The 21,957-nt window shown below is 39.9% G+C and overlaps 1 protein-coding gene and 1 non-coding gene across 7 annotated transcripts in view; both read left to right on the forward strand.

Annotated features, from left to right (window-relative positions):
• The window catches only part of Luc7l2 (LUC7 like 2, pre-mRNA splicing factor), a 73,704-nt gene that overhangs the window by 44,012 nt on the left and 7,735 nt on the right, over nt 1-21,957 (forward strand). For 4 of the 6 annotated variants that reach the window (XM_090333398.1, XM_090333393.1, XM_090333395.1 and 1 more), the window contains 6 exons: nt 1,466-1,564; nt 3,778-3,888; nt 11,392-11,535; nt 12,439-12,615; nt 15,296-15,387; nt 20,589-20,618. In XM_090333398.1, coding sequence (XP_090189524.1) covers nt 1,466-1,564; nt 3,778-3,888; nt 11,392-11,535; nt 12,439-12,615; nt 15,296-15,387; nt 20,589-20,618 — 653 coding nt within the window. The remainder of the gene's footprint in view (nt 1-1,465; nt 1,565-3,777; nt 3,889-11,391; nt 11,536-12,438; nt 12,616-15,295; nt 15,388-20,588; nt 20,619-21,957) is intronic. The other 2 variants (XM_090333396.1, XM_090333392.1) reach the window with 1 other exon arrangement.
• On the forward strand, nt 8,465-8,568 carry LOC150063652 (U6 spliceosomal RNA). Its single transcript, XR_016535789.1, has one exon. It is a non-coding gene; the product is annotated as a U6 spliceosomal RNA (small nuclear RNA).

Below are 21,957 nucleotides of genomic sequence, written 5' to 3' on the forward strand. Positions count from 1 at the left end.
CTGGAAGTGAAGCTGTTGTAAGTGGTAGAGCACTAGCTCTAGCCTTGAGTGCAAAACCTCCACTGCGCCCAGTCCCTGATTTGAAGCCCCACAACGAACAACAAAAACAACAAACAACAAAAAATCACTTAGACATTTTACTTCCATGGCTGGCTTTGAACTGGGATCCTCAGATCTCAGCCTCCTGAGTAGGGTTATGGGTATATGCCATCAAAGCCCTGTGGATACCATGTTTTACAGTTGTGTATATGTGTATATATATATTACTGTGAAAAATCAGTAAGCATAGAAGTATGTTTTATGAACATATCTTTTTCTTCTTTTCTTTCTTTTTCTTTTTGGTGGATTGTGGAGCTTGAACTTGGCCAGGGCGCTGTCCTTGAGCTCTTCAGCTCAAGGATACCACCCTATCCCTGGGCCTGGGCATTGTCGCTGAGCTCTTCAGCTCAAGGCTACTGCCCTACCCTCGAACCAAGCCCCAAGTCCTGTTTTTTAGGTTAATTGGAGATAAGAGTCTCAGATTCTTTTGTGCCCTGGCTGGCTTTAAACCTTGATCCTCAAATCTGTCTCCTGAGTAGCTAGGATTACAGGCATGATCTACTCTACCAGCAGAGTCTCAAGTTTTTGTGTGGAGCTGTCTTTAGACCTTGATCCTTTCCTCTTAAATGGGGTCACAAGTATTTAAAAAAAAAAAAAAAAGCAGCTAGGTATGATGACTCATCTGTAATCACGGGTATACTCCAGCACACTGGACTTACTGATTGAGATAGAGTCTTATATTTTTTTTCTTTTTTCTCTTCCCCCCCCCCCCCCAGTTGTGGGGCTTGAACTCGGGGCCTGAATTCCTTAAGGCTAGCACTCGACCACTTCACCCACAGCACCACTTCCAGCTTTTTTCTAGGTTTATGGGTATGTGGTACTGAGGAATATTACTGGGTCTTCATGTATGCTCGGCAAGCAATCTACCACTAGGCCAAACTCCGGCCCTGGTATTCTTTTTTTTAAATTAAAACTGGGTGTGGTGGCTCACACCTGTAATCCTAGTTACTCAGGAGGTTGAGATCTGAGGATCAACTTTCAAAGTCGGCGGGCACTAAATTGTAAGACTCTTATCTCCAATGAACCTCTAGAAAATGGGAAGTGAGACTTGGCTCAAGGGTAGGGCAATAAGGAGACTTGAGCTGAAGAGCTCCAGGACAGTGCCCAGGCCAAGTTTAAGCCCCAAGATCCACCAAAAAAGAAAAAAATAACTTAAATTTTTTTATTTTTATTGTCAGGACAATGTATAGAGAGGTTATAGTTACATTCCTAGGTGAATTACTTCTCAACATTGATGATACTCCTCATGATTTTGTCCCTATTTCCCTCCCTTCACCCCCCCCCCCAGCATTTGTATTCTTAAGAGAACTGTGGTTGTAAGTGAAGTTTTGAAATAATGTTTTCAATATTCTTTTTTCCTTCACAGAGAATGGATCTTGGAGAATGTCTGAAAGTCCATGACCTGGCTTTAAGAGCAGATTATGAAATTGCATCCAAAGAACAGGATTTTTTCTTTGAACTTGATGTAGGTGATTTTATTTAATGAGCAATAAAGCATGTTTAATAATGATTTTTTAATCTTTATAAGCAACACACTTAAGAATTATCCTGGTGATTTATGCATTTTTGACAATATTTTTTGAAATATAAGACAATATTGAGTATTTTAAAAATGTGACAATTAAGAATTCTTAACTTGTTTTAAAAAATTAAGCCTAATTTTTTTAATTAAATAAAAATAAGGTATGTTATTAGTTCCCCCGCCCCCCCGCTTTTTTTTTTTTTTTTTGCCAGTCTTGGGGCTTGTACTCAAGGCCTGGGCATTGCATTCCACCACTTGAGCCATAGCAGTGCTGCTGGCTTTTTCTGTTTATGTACTACTAAGGAATTGAATGTAGTACTAAGGAATTGAATCCATGGCTTCCTGCGTGCTAGGCAAGCACTTAACTAGTAAGCCATATTCCTAGCCCAGGACTCTTTCTTTTCTTTTCTTTTTAAAGTAATCTACTTAATATTTAGATTCATATTTACTTTTCTGTCTATAGATGCTTACATATGAAAAGAATTGAGGACTGTTTTTGTTGTTCTGCCATCTCGAACTTGGAGCCTGGGCACTATCCCCAAAGCTCTTTTGCCCACAGCTAGTGCACTACGTCTTGTAGTTACAGCACCACTTCTGGTTTTCTAGATGTTAATTGGAGGTGAGAATCTCACCTGCCCAGATTGGCTTTGAATTGTAATCTTCAGATCTCAGCCTCCTGAGTAACTAATGTTATATAGTCATGAGCCACTAGCACTCAGCATGTTAAGATTTATTTAGCTGACTTTGGTAGGTAAAGGTAAAATATAAATGTAGGGTAGGGTGTGCATGTGTGCACGCACACAGTCTTGGATAGAGCTCTGCCAATGGTGCCATGAGCTCCACTTCTGGAATTTTGGTGGTTAATTGGCGATGCCTGTTGGACTTTCTTGCTTAGGCTGCCTTTGGACTGTGATCCGAAGATCTCAGTCTTCTGAGTAGTTATGATTGTAGGCTTAAGTTACTGGTGCTCTACTGAAGTGTACATTTTTTTTGGGGGGGGGCAGTTCTGGGGCTTGAACTTAAAGCCTTGGCACTGTCCCTGAATTTTATCCACTCAACGTTAATGCTTTACCAACTGAGCCACAGCTCTACTTGTGGCTTTTTTTGAATGTTTAATTGGAGGTAATAGTTTCACAGAGTTTTCCTTCTGACCTTGATCCTGAGATTTCAGCTTCTTGATTATCTAGCATTACAGGCATGAGTCCCAGGCATGTGGCTCATTGAAGACTTTCTAAATCTGCTTTTGCTTTGATGATTTTTTTTTTTTTTTGATTGGTCATGGGACTTGAACTCTGAGCCTGGGTGCTGTCCCTGAGTTCTGCTCAAGGTTAGCACTCTACCACTTGAGCCTCAGGGCCATCTACTTTTGGTTTTCTGGTGGTTAATTGGAGATAAGAGTCTCATGGACTTAAGTGCCCAAGCTGGCTTTGAGCCCTGATTCTCAGATCTCAGCCTCCTGAGTAGCTAGGATTACAGGTGTGAGCCATCAGTAGCAGCTTTGGATGTTTTTTTTGTTGTTGGTCATGGGACTTGAACTCTGGGCCTGGGCGCTGTCCCTGAGCTCTTCAGCTTAAGGCTACTGCCCTACCCCTGGAGTCACAACCCCACTTTCCCTTTTCTAGTGATTAATTAGAGATAAGCCTTGAACCATGATCCTCAGAGCTCAGCCTCCTAAGTAGTTGCGATTACAGGCATGAGCCACCTTTCTGACTTTAGTTTTGTAGTAAAAAAAAAAAAAAGTACAGGGGACAGGAGCGTGGCCTAGTGGTAGTGTGTTCTCCTAGTGTGCAGGAGGCCCTGGGTTCGATACCCTGGAACCACATACACAGAAAAGGCCAGAAATGGTGCTGTGGGTCAAGTGGCAAAGTGCTAGTGAGCAAAAAGTGTCCAAGGACAGTGCCCAGGCCCGGAGTTCAAGCCCCAGGACTGGCTCTCCACCCAATAGTACAATAGGTTTTTGTTTGTTGGTAGTAATAAGAATTGAATTCAGGGATTTCCACATGTGAGGCATGTAGTCAATTACTGGGTTATAACTTTTGGTCCCAAAGTATTGTTTTTGGGTTTTTGTTTTTCAAAATACAGATTTATTTTGGTTTTGTTTTGTTTCATTTTAATAAAGTTGATTTTCTAGTAGTAATTTTTTTTTTAATTCATAGGCCATGGACCATCTGCAGTCATTCATTTCAGATTGTGATCGAAGAACAGAAGTGGCTAAGAAGAGATTAGCAGAAACTCAAGAAGAAATTAGTGCTGAAGTAGCAGCAAAAGTAAGAATTTTAGTAATTTCTTTAGTGTAAAGCATAGCTTTAACCTATTACCTTTGTTATAATTTTTTATTTTGGATCACTAGATGTGTAGAAGATTGTAAGGTATGTTCCTATATATGTTATAGGAAATTCTCTTATCTTTTTCTCTTACCTACCCCAGTGACATTTTGCTTATCTGTAATGCAGTATCGTAGAAAATAACACTGATCTAATACTTAAACTATAGTCAGAATTCCCCGGTTATGCATGCAGTTATTTTTGTTTGTTTGTTCATTTATTTTTGCCAGTCCTGGGGTTTGAACTCAGCCTGAACACTGTCTTGCGCTTTCTCAAGACTAGTGCTCTCTACCACTTGAGCACAGTATCATTTCCAGCTTTTTCTGTGTATGTGGTACTGAGGAATCAAACCCAAGTCTTCCTACATGCTCTGCAAGCACTTTACCCCAAGGCCAAACTCACCCCCCCTGCATGCAGTTATTTTGTGTGTGTATAGTATGTGCGAGTTATAAACTTGTTAGTATCTGCCAACCATAATTGAGACGTTAGTATTCCCATAAGACTCCTCCCTTATTTTGTTTTCTTTATCAACATTCATAGCCACCATCCCTTGTCCTATGTCCATTATTTTTCATCTATAATTATGTTATTTTATTTATTATTGTTGTTGTTGTTATTGCCAGTCCTATGGCTTGAACTCAGGGCCTGGGCACTGTCCTTAGACACTTTTTGCTCAAGTCTGGCACTGCCACTTGAGCCACAGTGCCACTTCAGGCTTTTTCTGTGTATGTGGTACTGAAGAATTAAACCCAGGGCTTTGTGCATGCTAGGTGAGCATGCTACCACTAGGCCACACTCCAGGTCCATATGTTATTTTGTAAATAGGTAAATTGGACTATGTATCTCAGATTGGTATTTTAACTGTTTACAACTTGTTGAAGTTGATACATTTTTTTTATAGTATTGCACAGAGTATAGATATATCATAGGTTAACCTTCAAAGTTTACACTTTGAAGGACATTTGGGTTGTGTCAACTTACTGGCTAATACTAACAAAGATGCAGTAACCATTTATGTACACATTTTCATATGGATGTATACATGTGATAAATATTTAGGAATGGAATTGTTAGATCATAACAAAATAGTTTGGGGTTTCAAACAATTAACTAATTTTTCTAGAGTGACTCTCATTTTACATCTATTAAATCAATATGTGAGTGGTTCATTTCTATATACCAGCATTTGATGGTATCACCATATTAGTTTTATCTTTTTAAAAGGCCTGTTCTGCAGAATTGTTGTGGTTTCAAGGTTCAGTGTTTGTTTTTTTTTGTGGGGGAAGGGAGTCATTGGGCTTGAACTTGGCCTGGGTGCTGTCCCTGAGCTCTTCAGCTCATGGCTACCACCCTACACTTGAGCCAAGCCCCACTTCCCATTTTCTAGAGGTTAATTGGGGACAAGAATCTCAGGTTCTTTTGTTCTCGGGTTGGCTTTGAACCTTGATCCTCAGATCTCAGCCTCCGGAGTAGCTAGGATTACGGGCATGAGCCATTGCACCCAGCTCGATTGTTTTTTTTTTTTTTTTGCCAGTCCTGGGCTTGAGCTCAGGGCCTGAGCACTGTCCTTGGACTTTCTCAAGGCTAGAGCTCTACCACTTGAGCCTCAGCACCACTTCTGGCTTTTTTCTATGTATGTGGTACCGAGGAATCGAACCCGGGTCTTCATGCATGCTAGGCAAGCACTTTAACCACTAGGCCAAACTCCCGGCCCTGTTTTTTTTTTTTCTTTTCTTTTTGCCAGTCTTGGGCTTGGGCTCAGGGCCTGAGCACTGTCCTTGGACTTTCTCAAGGCTAGAGCTCTACCACTTGAGCCTCAGTACCACTTCTGGCTTTTTTTTTCTTTTTTTTTTTTTTACATTTTTTTTTATATTCAATGTATATAGGGGTTACAGTTACATTCACCAGATAGTAGGTGCATTACTTTTTTTTTTTTTGCCAGTCCTGGGCTTGAGCTCAGGGCATGAACCCTGTCCTTGTACTTTCTCAAGGCTAGAGCTCTACCACTTGAGCCTCAGCACCACTTCTGGCTTTTTTCTATGTATGTGGTACTGAGGAATTGAACCCGAGTCTTCGTGCATGCTAGGCAAGCACTCTACCACTAGGCCAAACTCCCAGCCCCAGGTGCATTACTTCTTACACATAGATACACCTTCTCATGTTTTTGTCCCCATTTTCCTCCCTCCACCCCATCCCAATCATCTTGTTTTCCTCCTTTCCCTTTCCTACTCAAATAAGCAAATGTTTATACAATATATCAGGTAACAAAGTCAGATACAGTAACAATATGAGATTAACCAAAAGGGAAAAACATAGTATATTTTATTGTTGCAATTTTAGTATATGTGCTGCAGAAGCATCACTCTTTTTTTTTTTTTTTTTGCCAGTCCTAGGCTTGAACTCAGGGCCTGAGCACTGTCCTTGGACTTTCTCAAGCTAGAGCTCTGCCACTTGAGCCTCAGTACCACTTCCAGCTTTTTTGTATGTATGTGGTATCAAGGAATCGAACCTGGGTCTTCGCGCGTGCTAGGCAAGCACTTTAACCACTGGGCCAAACTCGCTGCCTTTTTTTTTTTTTTAAAAACCAATCTTGGGCTTGAACTTGGCGCTTGAACTTGGCGCTTGAACTTGGGGTAAACTCAGGGCCTGAGCACTGTCCTTGGGCTTTTTCAAGGGTAGAGCTTTGCCACTTGAGCCACAACACCACTTTCAGCATTTTTTTTCTATGTATGTAGTACCAAGGAATCAAACCCGGGTCTTTGTCTATGACTCTATCATAGGCCAATCTTTTGGTCCTTATCTTTCCCTTTTTTTTTTGGCAGTCTTGGCCTTGAGTTCAGGACCTTAGCACTGTCCTTGGGCTTTCTTAAGGCTAGAGCTCTGCCACTTGAGCCACAGCACCATTTCAGGTTTTTGCTATATATGTGGTACTGAGGAATCTAACCTGGGTCTTCGTGCATGTTAGGCAAGCACTTTATCACTAGGCCAAACTCCTGGCCCCTTTATCTTTCTTGATAACCCCTACCAGTCTTTTTCTCTTCCTCATCCCTTCCATCTACCAATCAACAACTTTCATTGAGTTTTTCTGCTACTACTTTATTTTGTTACAGAAGCAAATTCTAGGTGTCATAATACTTGCTTATAAAACATAAACACAGTATCACATCTAAGAGTTGGCAGTATTTTTTTTAGAAAATTCTTTTGACAATTATTTAAGTTATATTTTTACTATCTTTAGTTGTTCAAAGGGGTTATCATTCACTAACCATTTTTTGTATGGTATATATTAACAATAACTTATAGTGCTAATATCCAGATATGTTTATTTTCCATATATAGAGTCAATTTGTTATAATTAATATCCAAACAGGACAATCTATATTGCATTTGGTTGATTTGATGACTTATTCCTTTATAAAATGGTATGTACTGTTCACTATCATCTAGTGCATTTTATAAAAGTACACAATGAGAAACTGTTTCCACAATAAGAATCAAATAACATCTTTAAAACACAGCTTTAAGTATTTAAAAAGGACTAATGAGGGGTTGGGAATTTAGTTCACTAGAAGAGCCCATGTGCCTGGCAAGTGCAAAGCCCTGATTTCAGTCCTCAGCTCTGGAAAAATGGAAATGATGAAGAGAACAATTTAGGATACATATGGTTCTATAGTTTATATGCTTAAAAGTAGAACAGTGAAACCTTTTTGAAATTATTTGCATAAAATGTGTAGGATGAGGTGGACTGATAGTGGGTGAAATTGATTACATGTGTATAAATGTCCTACAACTAATGAGCAAAGCTGATTATGTTCAGAAGGAGCAATATCTAACTCATTTTATGAAGCTAATATTGCACTCATCCCCAAACCAGGCAAAGACGCAACAAAAAAAAATGGCAGACCTATCTCTCTAATGAACACACAGACGTAAAACTCCTCAATAAATTACCAGCCAGCAGAATCCAGAAACAAATTTTAAAAATTATACACTATGATCAAGTAGGCTTCCTCCCACTGATGCAAGGCTGGTTTAACATTTGCAAATCAATCAATGTAATACATCATATCACTAGAGCTAAGGATAAGAATCATATGATAATTTCTCTGGACGTGGAGAAGGCAGTTGACAAAATACAACCTCTATTCATGTTGAATGCACTAGAAAAGATAGGAATAAGAGGTACCTTCTTTAAAGCTATATGTGACAAACTTACAGCCAGTATTATACTAAATGGTGAGAAACTGGAACCGTTTATCTTAAAATCAGGAACCAGACGGATGCCCACTCTCTCCACTTTTCTTCAGTAAAGTGCTAGAACCCTTAGCCAGAGCAATAAGGCAAGAGAAGGACATCAAAGGGATCCACATGAGGAAGGAAGAAATTAAACAATCCTATTCACAGATGACATGATCTTCTACTTGAGTGACCCAATAAACTACACTCCCAAACTCCTAGAATTAATAAACCACTTAAGCAAAGTGGCAGATACAAAATTAACCTTCAAAATTCTGTAGCCGTGCTCGCTTCGGCAGCACATATATTAAAATTGGAATGATACAGAGATTAGCATGGCCCCTGCGCAAGGATGACACGCAAATTCATGAAGCGTTCCATATTTTTTAAGTATTTTTAAACATCATTAAAAAAAAAAGCAGTAGCCTTCTTGTACACCAACAATACACAAACAGAAGGCCCAATCAAGAAAATGATCCCATTTTCAATAGCCCCCAAAAGAATAAAATATTTAGGAATTAACCAAAGATGTAAAGGAATTATTTAATGAAAACTATAAAAGCTTAACAAAAGAAATTAAATAGGACACTAGGAAATGGAAAGACATCCCATGCTCATGGGTAGGGAGAACCAACATAGTGAAAGGGCTATACTGCCAAAATTGATATACAAATTTAGTGCAATCCCCATCAAAATCCCAAAGACATTCTTTACTGAAATAGAAGATATAATCCAAAGATTCATATGGAACAAGAAAAGACCTAGAATAGCCAAAACAATTCTAGGCAAAAAGAGCAATGCTGGTGGTATTACAATACCAGACTTCAAACTCTACTATAGAGCTATAATAACAAAGCCAGCATGGTATTTGCACAAAAATAGACCAGAAGATCAATGGAACAGAATAGAAGATCCAGAAATAGAACCACATACCTATAGTCAACTTGTATTTGACAAAGGAGTCAAAGATCTACAGTGGAACAAACACAGCCTATTCAATTATTGGTGCTGGCAAAACTGGGCAGCCACATGCAGAAAACTAAAAATTGACCCTAGCCTTTCACCATGCACAAGCATTAACTCAAAACGAATCAAAGACATCAATGTCAGAAACCTTGAAACTGCTATACGATAGAGTAGGAGAGACAATGGACCTCAAAGGCACAGGCAAAGGATTCCTGACCAGAATTCCAGGGTCAAAACAGATTGGAGAGAGACTTGATAAATGGGACTACCTAAAAATAAAATGTTTCTTCACAGATAAAAACAGCCAACCAACTGGGAAAAGATATTTACCAATAACACATCAGACAAATGCTTAATATCCAGTATTTACAGGGAACTCAAGAAACTAATCCCCCCCAAACCCAATAAATCATTCACTAAATGGGCAAGGGAACTAAAGAGAGACTTACCAAAAGAAGAAGTTAAAATGGCAGAAAAGCATACGAGAAAATGTTCATCATTCATGGTCATAAAGGAAATGCAAATAAAAACAACCCTAAGATACCAGCTTACCCCAACAAGAATGGCCAAGATTTTGAACTCAGACAATGACAGATGCTGGTAGGGTTGTGGAGAAAAAGGAGCCCTATTGCACTCACAGATAACCGAAAATGCAAGTCACAAAATAGTAAAGATACAAATAAGAATTCATTCCGAAATATGATGTAAAGATCAACGTTAATAAATTCTTTAATAAAAAAAGAATTCATTCTGGAATATATAAAATTCTATTACAAAATCAAGAAGTCTTTGTGGCTCATCAGCTTCTAAAATATGTTCATTAGAAGTCGATAATCTACAAGACCACAATAAGAAAATAAAACCGTCAAACTTGTAAAAAAAAAATGAGATATGTTGTTTTTAGCTAACCTTTTCTGAAATGTTCTGTGAAAATCGAGACTATTTAATACTGGCATCATGATTAGGAGACCCACAAGTACTTGGACTCTGGGTTGTATATCATAGTAATGGTTATCTGTTGGTTCAGAACTGTATAACCATCTGAAGACTTAGTGACTCAGTATTTAGTCTTTGATGATGATTAAAGTGAACTTGGTTGAGCTGGCACCCCTCTGCCAGCTGTGCATGTCACATCTAATATAGTTAACTGTAGGTGACTTAGGCATTCTCTGAAGGCTAGCTTTGCCTTGTTCTCTTAAGTGGGTTGCAGAGCTACCGAAGTGTCACGCTCATCACACAGAGCATTTCAAGTCTTTTTGTGGGTCATTTTTGGTACCATTCCCTTTGCTGATAAAGGAAAGGGGAGGATCATTAGGCATTTCATACAATTGCAGATATTTTCAGGAAAATACTACTCTGATTTTTTTTAAAGGGAGATATAATAGAATTGGGACTTTATTTGTAGAAACGGAATATATTCAATTGAAGGCAAGATTATTGGCAAGACTACTTTGCCAGGACTGGATATCAGTATTTAATGAAAATCTTTATGAATGAAATGGGCCTCACAGCAGAGTTTCTCTTTTACTTTTTTTTTGGTCAGTCCTGGGGCTTGAACTCAGGGCCTGGACACTGTCCTTGAGCTTCTTTTGTTCAAGGGTAGTACTCTACCACTTGAGCCACAGTGCTACTTTTGGTAGGCAAGCATTGTACCACTAAGCCACATTCCCAGCCCTCCACGAGACTTTTCATCTCCTATTAGCCATCTAAAAAGTCAGAAGTAGGGCTGTTGCTCAAGTGATAGAGCAACTAGCTTTGATCAAAGGAGCTTAAGGACAGTGCCCAGGCCCTGAGTCAACCTATAGGATCAGTGTGAGTGTGTGTGTGTGTGTGTGTGTGTGTGTGCATGTGTGTGCATGCATGTGTATGCATGTGTGCACATGCATCCAATAAAGTAGCTCTGCAAAACTAAATGTAATATAAATTTTGTTATGAGGTAGAAGAGTACCAAGAGATCATTTGGGAAGGCTCACAGAAGGCCAATTCATGAAAAAAAAAGTTATTTTACACTTGAAATAGCTCACCTAAGTAGAGACTAGAAAGAAGAAAAACATTGAGATTGTTATTCTTTTTCTCATTAAGATGGTGGCAGGACTCCAGATACTTTTTCATTTGGATATGCTTAAGAAACATTATTTAGACTGATACTGGCCTGTATAACAAAATTTGTGTGAGACTTTCTGAAATATTTTGAAATTCAATATTCATTCTGTTTATTCATGGTCTTTTCTGTCTTCTTTCTAGGCAGAACGTGTTCATGAATTAAATGAAGAAATTGGTAAATTGTTAGCCAAGGTGGAACAACTAGGAGCTGAAGGGAATGTGGAAGAATCTCAGAAAGTAATGGATGAAGTAGAGAAAGCACGGGCAAAGAAAAGAGAAGCAGAGGTTTGTTCTTAAAACCACACTACAGCCGTAGTGTCTATATGTCTTGAAGAACATATATTTATTTGACTGGAAATTATTGAAAAGTTAGAAAAGGGAATTTAAATTGGCTAGAAATATTTAATTGATCTTTCTTGTTCTGTTGGATTTATTGTTGTCTGTTGAGTTTGTTAGTACTTTGGGGGGAGTTTGGTCATTGACATATTAAAATTGATAGCTTCAGAAAACAACAGGAGTTAATACTACTATTGGTAGTAATTAATTCTAATACAAAAGTTTTAGTCACTGGGTACAGGTGGCTTATGCTTATAATCCTAGCTACTCAGAAGGCTAGTATTTGAGGATCATGGTTCAAAACCAGCCCAGTGAGAAAAGTCCCTGTGGACTTCTTCAATTAACCTCCAGAAAACCAGAAGTGGCACTGTGGCTCGAAGTGTTAGAGCAGTAGCATTGACTGAAAAAGCACAGACAGCATCCAGGCTGTTAGTTTAAGCTCCAAAGACTGACCAAAAATAAAAGTTTTACCAGCCTTGAGCTGAAGAGCTCAGGGACAATGCCCAGACCCAGGGTAGGGTGGTATCCTTGAGCTGAAGAGCTCAGGGACAGGGCCCGCCCCCCCCGCCTCCCCCCCCCCCCCCCCCCCGGACCTGGGCATTGTCCCTGAGCTCTTCAGCTCAAGGCTACCACCACCCTACCCTTAAGCCAAGCCCCAACTTCCCATTTTCAAAAGGTTGATTGTAGATAAGAGTCTCAGGTCCTTTTTGTGCCTGGGCTGGCTTTGAACCTTGATCCTCAGATCTCAGCCTCCAGAGTAGCTAGGATTATAGGTGTGAGCCACCACGCCTGCCTGGCAAGTATGATTTTTAATGAAGTTTTCATAATTATTGTTTTTCTTGTTTTGCTTAGGAAGTTTATCGGAATTCTATGCCAGCTTCTAGCTTCCAACAGCAGAAACTTCGAGTATGTGAAGTTTGCTCTGCCTATTTAGGTCTTCATGATAATGACAGACGCCTGGCTGATCATTTTGGGGGTAAACTGCATCTGGGATTTATTGAAATAAGAGAGAAGCTTGAAGAATTAAAGGTACATTGGTAAAGTAATATCCTGCCCCTTATTCTATTGAGCACTGTGTGTGTGTGTGTGTGGTCTGTTTGAATAGTGCTTTGACTGTTAAATTTTGTTCAACTCTGACTGAATCATGTGGGATCAGAGAGATCAGAGTTGGTTTATTGGAAGGTGCCTAAGAAACAGCCTTTTTCAGTACTGTTCTATTCTGAGATGGAGCATTTTTGGTTGGATTGAATATAGTACTAGTAGGAATCATTCCAATTTATTTCTAAATTAATCCTTTTTGGTGGGGATGGGAGGAGTGTATGTCAGTAATGTGATTTGCATTCAGGGCTTTATGCCTTTTTGCTGGTTCATTGGTAATAAAAATCTCATGGAGGACTGGGAAGGTGGATTAGTGGTAGAGTGCTTGCCGCTTGCCTAGCATCTTTGAAACCCTGAGTTCAGTTCCTCAATACCACATAAACAGAATAGGCTGGAAGTGGCTCTGTGGCTCAACTGGTAGAGTGCTAGCCTTGAGCACAGTGAGTGTCAGGGACAGTGTCCAGGCCCTGAGTTCAAGTCCCAAGACTGGCAAAAAAAAAAAAATAGAAATAAAATCTCATGGGCTTTTCTTCCTGGTCTATCTTCTAGCTTTGACCATCAGATGTCAGCCTACTTAGTAGGATTACAGCATGAGCCACCAGCACCTAACTTTATATAAAATCACATAAAATGTTCATTGTTATCTTCCTTTTCAATAAAGTCAGTAAAAATATTAATACCATTTACAGAGACATTGAGTCTAGGATTTATTTAAATTTTTTATATCTCTTACTAAGTAGCAAGCTTGTACAATCTCTAGTTTTATATTCTTGCTTCATTCCAGAAAGGACTTAGAATGGTACTTAGAGAAGGATGATTACTACTACTCATATAGGCTTCTGTAAAAAAAGGTAATGCAATTCTCTTCATCTCCTCAGTTCTATTGAGTATAAAAAGCACCACATACAAACTAATAAAATGCGGCAAGAATCAGATGTTATCAATTTGCTGTAATTGTAGCACTGATTTACAGTCTTGATAATCATCTGTGATGCAGTTGGTTATAGGAATTAAAACCAAGATTCATATTTTGTCACTTAAAATTATCTGATGACATTTAAAACAACCTGGACCTGGGTGCTAGTGGCTCACACCTGTTATCCTAGCTACTCAGGTGGCTGTGATCTGAGGATCATGGTTCCAAACCAGCCCATGTAGAAAAGTCCGTGAGACTGATCTCCAACTAGCCATCAGAAAATTGGAAGTACTGCTGTGGCTGAAAGTGTTGAGAGCTAGCCTTGTGTAAAAGAGTTCAGGGTGAGTGCCCAGGCCCTAAGTTTCTTGCCCCACAACTGCCCCCCCCAAAAAAAAATTAATCTGGAACCATTCAGACATTGACTACATAACTGCAGTCCCAGGACTTGGGAAATTGATGTAAGAGTATTATAAGGTCAAGGCTACCTGTGCTGGCAAAAGGAAACTCTGGTTCAAGAAAACAAATAGGGCCAGGAGCATAACCTAGTGGTAGAGTGCTCACCTAGCATGCACAAAGTCTGGGTTCGATTTCTCAATACTACATACTCAGAAAAAGCCGGAAGTGGCACTGTGGCTCAAATGGCAAAGCACTAACCTTGAGCAAAAAGTATCTAAGGATAGTGCCTAGCCCCTGGGTCCAGGACTGCCCCCCCAACACACACACACACTCACATACTCACACTCACTCTGGAATAACAGGGCCGGGAGTTTGGCCTAGTGGTGGAGTGCTTGCCTAGCATGCACAAAGACCCGGGTTCAGTTCCTCAGTACCCCACATACATAGCAAAAAAAAAAAAAAAAAGCTAGAAGTGGTGCTGAGGCTCAAGTGGTAGAGTGCTAGCCTTGAGAAAGTCCAAGGACAGTGCTCAGGCCCTGAGCTCAAGCCCAGGACTGGCCAAAATAAACAAACAAACAAAGTGGAATAACAATACAAATACATCTATTTGTGGTTGGCGGCAAACTACTATCAGGTTTTTGAATAGCATGATGTCAAGTTTCTAAAAATTGTCAAAGTAACTTGGATTATAGCACATGAAGTTGTTGAGCTCTAAGTTAAACTCAAATAATAACCCACTTCAGAGTCAATTTAAAATTACAGACCCAGCAGTAGAACTCTTTAGTTTCCACATACCTTTAAAAGCTACAGTCTCAGGATAATGAGAAATAACATTTATTCATTTATTTTTTTTTTGCTAGTCCTGGGCTTGGGCTCAGGGCTTGAGCACTGTCCTTGGACTTTCTCAAGGCTAGCACTCTACCACTTGAGCCTCAGCACCACTTCCAGTTTTTTGCTATGTATGTTGGGTACCGAGGAATCGAACCCAAGTCTTCAGATCTCAGCCTCCTGAGTAGCTGGGATAATTTACAGGTGTGAGCCACCGACACCCAGCTTAGAAAAAAATGTTATAGAACTGATTTTTGAAATGCCATTCAGAAATCATGGGGAGATGATTCTGGAAAGCAGACTTGCAAGCCTAATAATTATACCTATACAAGATTCAGATTGAACTGTTACTCAAGAGATTAAATGAAGTACAATGGAAACCAAATATAATAGTAAAGGTTAGGTTAAGGTAATTAAGAATTGGCCCACTACATAAGTACTTCATCTGTTATTTTTGTTTTATTTTTAAAGAGAGTTGTAGCTGAGAAGCAGGAAAAAAGAAACCAGGAGCGCCTAAAGAGAAGAGAAGAAAGAGAGAGAGAAGAACGAGAGAAGCTGAGGAGGTATGGAGTCTTATTAGTGCAAATATTTAATGTTAAATCTCTCTGGTTCTAAAGTATAAGATGCTTATATCTGTTTTGGACCATGGAAAATTTCTGTTCACTTTTTTTTTTTTTGCCAGTCCTGGGTGTGAGCTAACTGCCTGAGCACTGTCCTTGGATTTTCTCAAGGCTAGACCTCTACCACTTGAGCCTCAGCACCACTTCCGGCTTTTCTCTATATATGTGGTGCCGAGGAATCGAACCCTGGTCTTCGTGCATGCTAGGCAAAGCACTCTACCACTAGGCCAAACTCCTGGCCCCTCTGATCATTTTTTAAAATTGTCACCAAAGAAAACAGTTTTTCTGTAGATGTACAGATGTCTGTCCACGATGCGTGGAATAAGAAAGGCATTCAGGTATTGGAGTTTATTTAGATTTATGAGTATTTTCATAACAAGCCAACAGTTAAATATCCCTAATTAAAAAATTAAAAATCTGAAATGGTCCAAAATCTTAATATCTAATTTCAGATTAGTTAGATTAGATGTGCTCAACCTGTATTAGTTTTTAACCGTATAACTAAAAGTGGTTTTTGTGTAGTAAAGAAGTTTCATATCCCATTTCTTCCTTTCCCTTTGCTTCTCCCCTTTTTCCTTCTTCCCTCTTTCTCCCTCTTACTTCTCCCTTCCTCTTCCCTTTCTTCCTTCCCACTTCCATTTTCTTTTCTTTTTGGCCAGGAGTTAAACACATGACCTTGTGCATTCGGCATATATTCCCAACTATTGATTTATATCCATAGCCTTTCAGTTTTAAGATAGAGTTTTGGTAGCTACACCTGGTTTTGTACTTTGCTATATAGCGCAAGCTGGCCTTAAACTCTGAATTTCTGAATCTTTTGCCTCTGCCTCCTAAATGCCACAAGTGTGGATATATACGATTTCATACTACTTGAATATCTTCAGTTCTTGGAAAATTTATAACAAAATACCTATATAGCTAATTTTTCATACTGAGCTAGATCTGAGCCTGCTTGGCATAGAACTGTGCTTTCACAATGTATTACTTCAGGGTTTTTTTTTTTTTAATTTTCTCAATTTTGTGAGCTGTGAGTCAAAAATTTCCGTAATAGCTAAATGTTTAGATTGCTGACTATTGTGGTTCTTCCTATTGGTGTGATTACATGACTTGGGGGGAGGTGTGGGCATGTGCGTGCATGTGTGCACACACACGCTGCTCATACAATTGCTACGATTGCTCCTTTTTCTTTTTGGTTGGTTGTGGGGCTTGAACTCTGGGCCTGGGCACTATTCTTGAGCTCTTCAGCTCAAGGTTAGAGCTCTATACTTGAGCCACAGTGTCACTTCTGTTTTTTCCTTTCTTTTTTTGGGGGGTGGGGTGGGGCAGCTAGTTCTGGGCTTGAGCTCTACCACAGGAGCCACAGTACCACTTCTGGCTTTTTGTATGTATGTGGTACTGAGGAATCAAACCAGGGTTTTCATGCATGCTAGGCAAGCATTCTACCACTAGGCCAAACTCCTGGCCTACTTCTGTTTTTCTGGTGGTTAATTGAAGAGTCACATAGTGCCCAGGCTGGCTTTGAACCTCGATCCTCAGATCTCAACCTCCTGAATAGCTAGGATTATAGGCATGAATCACCAGCATCCAGCATATGATTGCTTTAAACATTCTTGTATAGCTGGGTGCCAGTGGCTCACACCTGTAATTCTAACTCTTGGGAGCCTGAGGTCTAAGGATCATAGTTTGAAGCCAGTGGGACAGGAAATACCTGACCCTTATTTCCAATTAACTACCCAAAAAGTTGGAAGTAGAGATATAGCTTATGCGGTAGACCACTAGCCTTGGCCACAAAAGCTCAGGAACAGTACCCAGGCCCTTCGTTCAATCTCCAGGACCAGCATTTAAAAAAACCAACCAAACTAGGCTGGGAGTTTGGCCTATTGGTAAAGTGCTTGCCTAGCATGCATGAAGACCCGGGTTTGATTCCTTGGTACCACATACATAGAAAAAAAAAGCTGGAAGTGGTGCTGAGGCTCAAGTTGTAGAGTGCTGGCCTTGAGAAAGTCCAAGGACAGTGCTCAGACCCTGAACTCAAGCCCAGGACTAGCAAAAACAAAAAGAAACAACAAAACAACAACAAAAAAACAAAACAAAAAAACCAACCAAACAAAAAAAATAGCTAAAAGCATTCTCCTAAGCTCTATTTGAAGCTATATCATCAGTGTAGCAACATCCTTTGTAAGTCATGTTCTTCTTTAACAACTTTTTATAATGGACAAGCATTGCCGGTTGTTCTAATTCACAGTATTTCCTTAATTGTATTATATAAATACAATATAAATAGCGATTTGCACAATATTAGGTTTCTCAATTTAAAGATTTGACCATTATGACAGTCATATGAGTACTTTTTTTTTGGGGGGGGGGAGGTGGTCGTAGGGTTTGAACTCTGAGCTTGGGCCCTGTCCCTGAGCTCTTCAGCTCCAGGCTGGTGCTCTACCACTTTGAGCCACAGCACCACTTCTGGTTTTCTGGTGCTTAGTTGGAAATAAGAGTCTCATGGAAGGAATTCTGTGCCTGATCTGGCTTTGAACTTCGATCCTCAGCTCGCAGCCTCCTCAGTAGCTAGGATTACAGTTGTGAGCCCCCAGCACCCAGTAAAATAGAGGTCTTTTTGGCCTGTCCTGGGGGTTGAACTCAGGAGCTGGACACTGTCCTTGAGCTTTTTGAACTCTGGGCCTGAGCCCTATCCCTGAGCTCTTCAGTTCAAGGCTACTGCCCTACCTCTGGAGCCATAGCACCACTTCCAGATTTCTAGTGGTTAATTGGAGATAAGAGTCTGGTGGACTTTCGTGCCCTGGCTGGCTTTGAACTGCAATCTTCGGATTTCAGCCTCCTGTGTAGCTAGGATTACAGCTATGAGCCACTGCACCTGGCTTCACAAATATTTTTTTTTTTTTTGCCAGTCCTGGGCTTGAGCTCAGGGCCTGAGCACTGTCCTTGGGTTTTCTTAAGGCTAGAGCTCTACCACTTGAGCCTCAGCACCACTTCCGGCTTTTTTCTATGTATGTGGTACCAAGGAATCGAACCCGGGTCTTCATGCATGCTAGGCAAGCACTTTAACCACTAGGCCAAACTCCCGGCCCCATCACAAATACTTTTTATTGCAGGACTGTACCTTCATTTTTAAAGAAAGCATATCACATTTTACTCCAAAGTATATCACATTTATTCTTTTCATTTGCTACTTGGCAAGAGCTATAAAATAGATATAAAATGTTACCTTTTCAGAAATGTTTTTAAAGTTTTCTTTTAGATATCAGAATTTGAAGTATTGTGACTGAAAGATAAAATGTAAACTAGTATAAAATTATGCAAAGTTGGATTCCAACTGTAGTCATAAAAAGAGACAACTGCAAGAAAGAACACTGCATACTTACTATGTGACAGGTTGTGCCTTAAAGAAATTTACCTATGGGCCGGGCACCGGGCACATAGTCTTGAGCTGAAGAGCTCAGGAACAGCACCTAGACCGAGTTCAAGCTCCATGACCAACAAAAAGAAAAAGAAATTTACCTACAGGGCTGTGGGTTTGGCTTAGTGGTAGTGTGCCTGCTTTGCATGCATCAAGACTTGGGTTTGATTCCTCAGTACCACATACATAGAAAAGCCGAAAGTGGTGCTGTAGCTCAAGTGGTAGAGCCGCTAGCCTTGAGTAAAAAGCCAAGGAGAATGCTCAGGCCCTGAGTTCAAGCCCCAGGACTGACCAAAAAAAAAAGAAAGAAAGAAATTTACCTAGATGAACACCCCTACTTTGCTAGTCGATTTTTTTTTTCCTCTGACAAAATAGTTGAAAGAAACAACAACAACAACAAATATTATTTGACTCATTTTTTTTCAGAGGTTTCAGTGCATGGTGGGCTGGCTTCTTTTTTTATGAGCCTGTAGTAAACCTGAATATCATTGCTTACAGATGTGTCTGTCAGACATGAAGAAGGAAAGCTGCTCCCTGCAGCCATGAAGCAGAAAGAAAACTATAGGAAGGGGTCAGGACAAGTTACACACTGTTAAAGACATGCCTGCAGGAACCTATTTCCTCTTAGTAGGATCTACCTTGTAGTTCAGACTTCTCCAAATAATGCCATTCATCAGTAGATCAATGTATTGAATAGTTCAGAGCTCTAATGATCTAATCGTCCCTCAATTATTAGATCTGCCAATGGAGCAAAAGCCCTCCTAAACATGTGCCTTTAAGGGAGAGGATTTTGTATGTAAGCCACAAAATAATCCTTACTAGCTTCCTCCTCTCCTTGAAATTCATGTCACAACTTCTCTTTTGTCAAAGACACCTAGGCTGAGGGAGAAATATAACTTAACCAGGTTGTGCATGCAAGTGGTAGTGCCATAGTTAGAACACAACTGGCTGAAAGCATGCTTTCAACCATATTGTATATTATTCATACAAACACTAAACTCATTTGCTGTGTACTAACTATGCTGGGAAGGTAAAGGGTACATTGTATCAAAAAATATTTCATTTTAAGAGCTAGATGTGTGGCTCAATTTTATTTCTCTCAAGCTTATCAAGCCAAAAATCTGCCCTTTGTTCTAATCCCAGTACCTTAAAAAAGAAGATCTTAGTTTGAAGCTAGGTTAGACAGAGAAGTCTACAGACTCTTAATATACAGTAAAAACAAAACAAATCAACAACAAAAAAAGCCAGACTAGGGATATGGTTCAGTTGGTAAAGTGTCAGCCACATGCAAGAAAGCCAAATGAGATGAAAAAGATTCTAAAGTTCAAGTCCCAGTAACAATACCCCTTCCATACAAAGAAACAGATGTTACACGATTGAATTGAGTGTTTTAATGATAATAGTATGAGGTTCTAGAATGGATATAGTCTTGTTTCCAGATAGGAAAAATAAAACGAGAGTTATAGATAACTTTTTTAGATAGGAAGTAGATTTTGGAGAATTAAGGAGTTATGATATAGAATGAATATATTTTAGTCTGCCAAATGTGTATTCCTAAGAGCCAGATGTATGGCTGAAGGTGCCCCGCATAGCAAGGGAGGGAAATAGATTCAGGTACATTCTAGAAAATAAATTGAGAGTACTAGTACATTTTATATTATGTATAAAAGCATATAACAGCACATTGAACTGTGAATTTTATTTCTAAAAGTAGGTATTCTTTTTTTAGGTCCCGATCACATAGCAAGAATCCCAAAAGGTAGGTATCACAAAAGATAGGTATACATACTGATGCTGTGTTTTTCAAAGGTGGTTTTTAAGGAAAATAACTTGTTACTGTGTCAAAGAGAGAAACGGCTTAGAAGACATTCAGTTTTATCAGAGTAATATTAAAGACTGCTTTGAGGGGCAGGGAGTTTGGTCTGCTGGTAAGAGTGCTTTCCTAGCATGCTCAAAGAACTGGGTTCAGTTCCTCGGTACCACATACATAGAAAAGCTGGAAATGGTGATGTGGTTCCAGTGGTAGAGCTAGCCTTGAGGAAAGCCCAAGGACAGTGCTCAGGCCCTGAGTTCAAGCCCCAGGACTGACCCCCTCCCCGTACCCCACCCCAAAAGAAAAAAGACTGCTTTGAAATTTTTGAGGAACTTAAAATATTTCCAAATATTTTTTTAAAATCTAAGTGTGTAACAGGATTTACTTTTGAGCTTTACATTTAAGAAACCGTATTCAAGTCAGGTACTGGTGGCTTACACCTGTAATAGTTACTCAGGAAGCTGAGATCTGAGGATTGTAATTCAAAGCCAGGTGGGACAGGAAAAGTGAGTAGAGCTCTGACTTAGGTGGTAGAGTGCTAGCCTTGAGCAAAAGTAGATGTGGGACAGTGACCTGTCCCTGAGTTAAAACCCCAAGAGCAGCAGCATAAAAAGAAAGAAATAGTATTCAGTAAACAACATTCAGACAGGCACCGGTTGATCACGCCTATGATCCTAGCTACTCAGGAGGCTGAGATCTGAGAATCGAGGTTCAAAGACAGCCCCAGCACAAAAGTCTGTGAGACGCTTACCTTCAGTTAACCACCAGAAAGCCAGATGGTAGCCTTGTGGCTCAAGTTGTAGAGCACTAGCTTTGAGATGAAGAGCTGACGGTGTCTGGGCCCAAAGTTCCAAGCCCCACAACCCACAAAAACCAAAAAAACAAAATAGTATTCACTGGGTGCTGTTGGCTCACACAAATATGATCCAGAGTGCTTTTTGTCTCTCAATGTCTATTAATGTCCTCTTACATGACATTCATATTCATAATATCCTAGTTTGAATGATAAAGTGCTTCTGTTATCTCCTATATAGGATCCTTTTACCTACTCCCAGCCAAACAAGTCTTGTCTATCCCTTAACATGGTGAGCTTTCATGTTTCCTTTTTTTTTGGGGGGGGGGGTAAGTGAGTGAACTCTTGACCTGGGCACTGTCCCTCAGCTCTTCAGCTCAAGGCTACTGCCCTACCCCTTAAGCCACAGCGCTACTTCCGGTTTTCTGGTGATTAATTGGAGATGGCTCTCACAGACTTTTTAGTGCTCTGGCTGGCTTTGAACTAAGGAGA

Source organism: Megascapheus bottae, chromosome 5, assembly GCF_031878675.1.
Source record: "Megascapheus bottae isolate mThoBot1 chromosome 5, mThoBot2.hap1, whole genome shotgun sequence".
Taxonomy (NCBI): domain Eukaryota; kingdom Metazoa; phylum Chordata; class Mammalia; order Rodentia; family Geomyidae; genus Megascapheus; species Megascapheus bottae.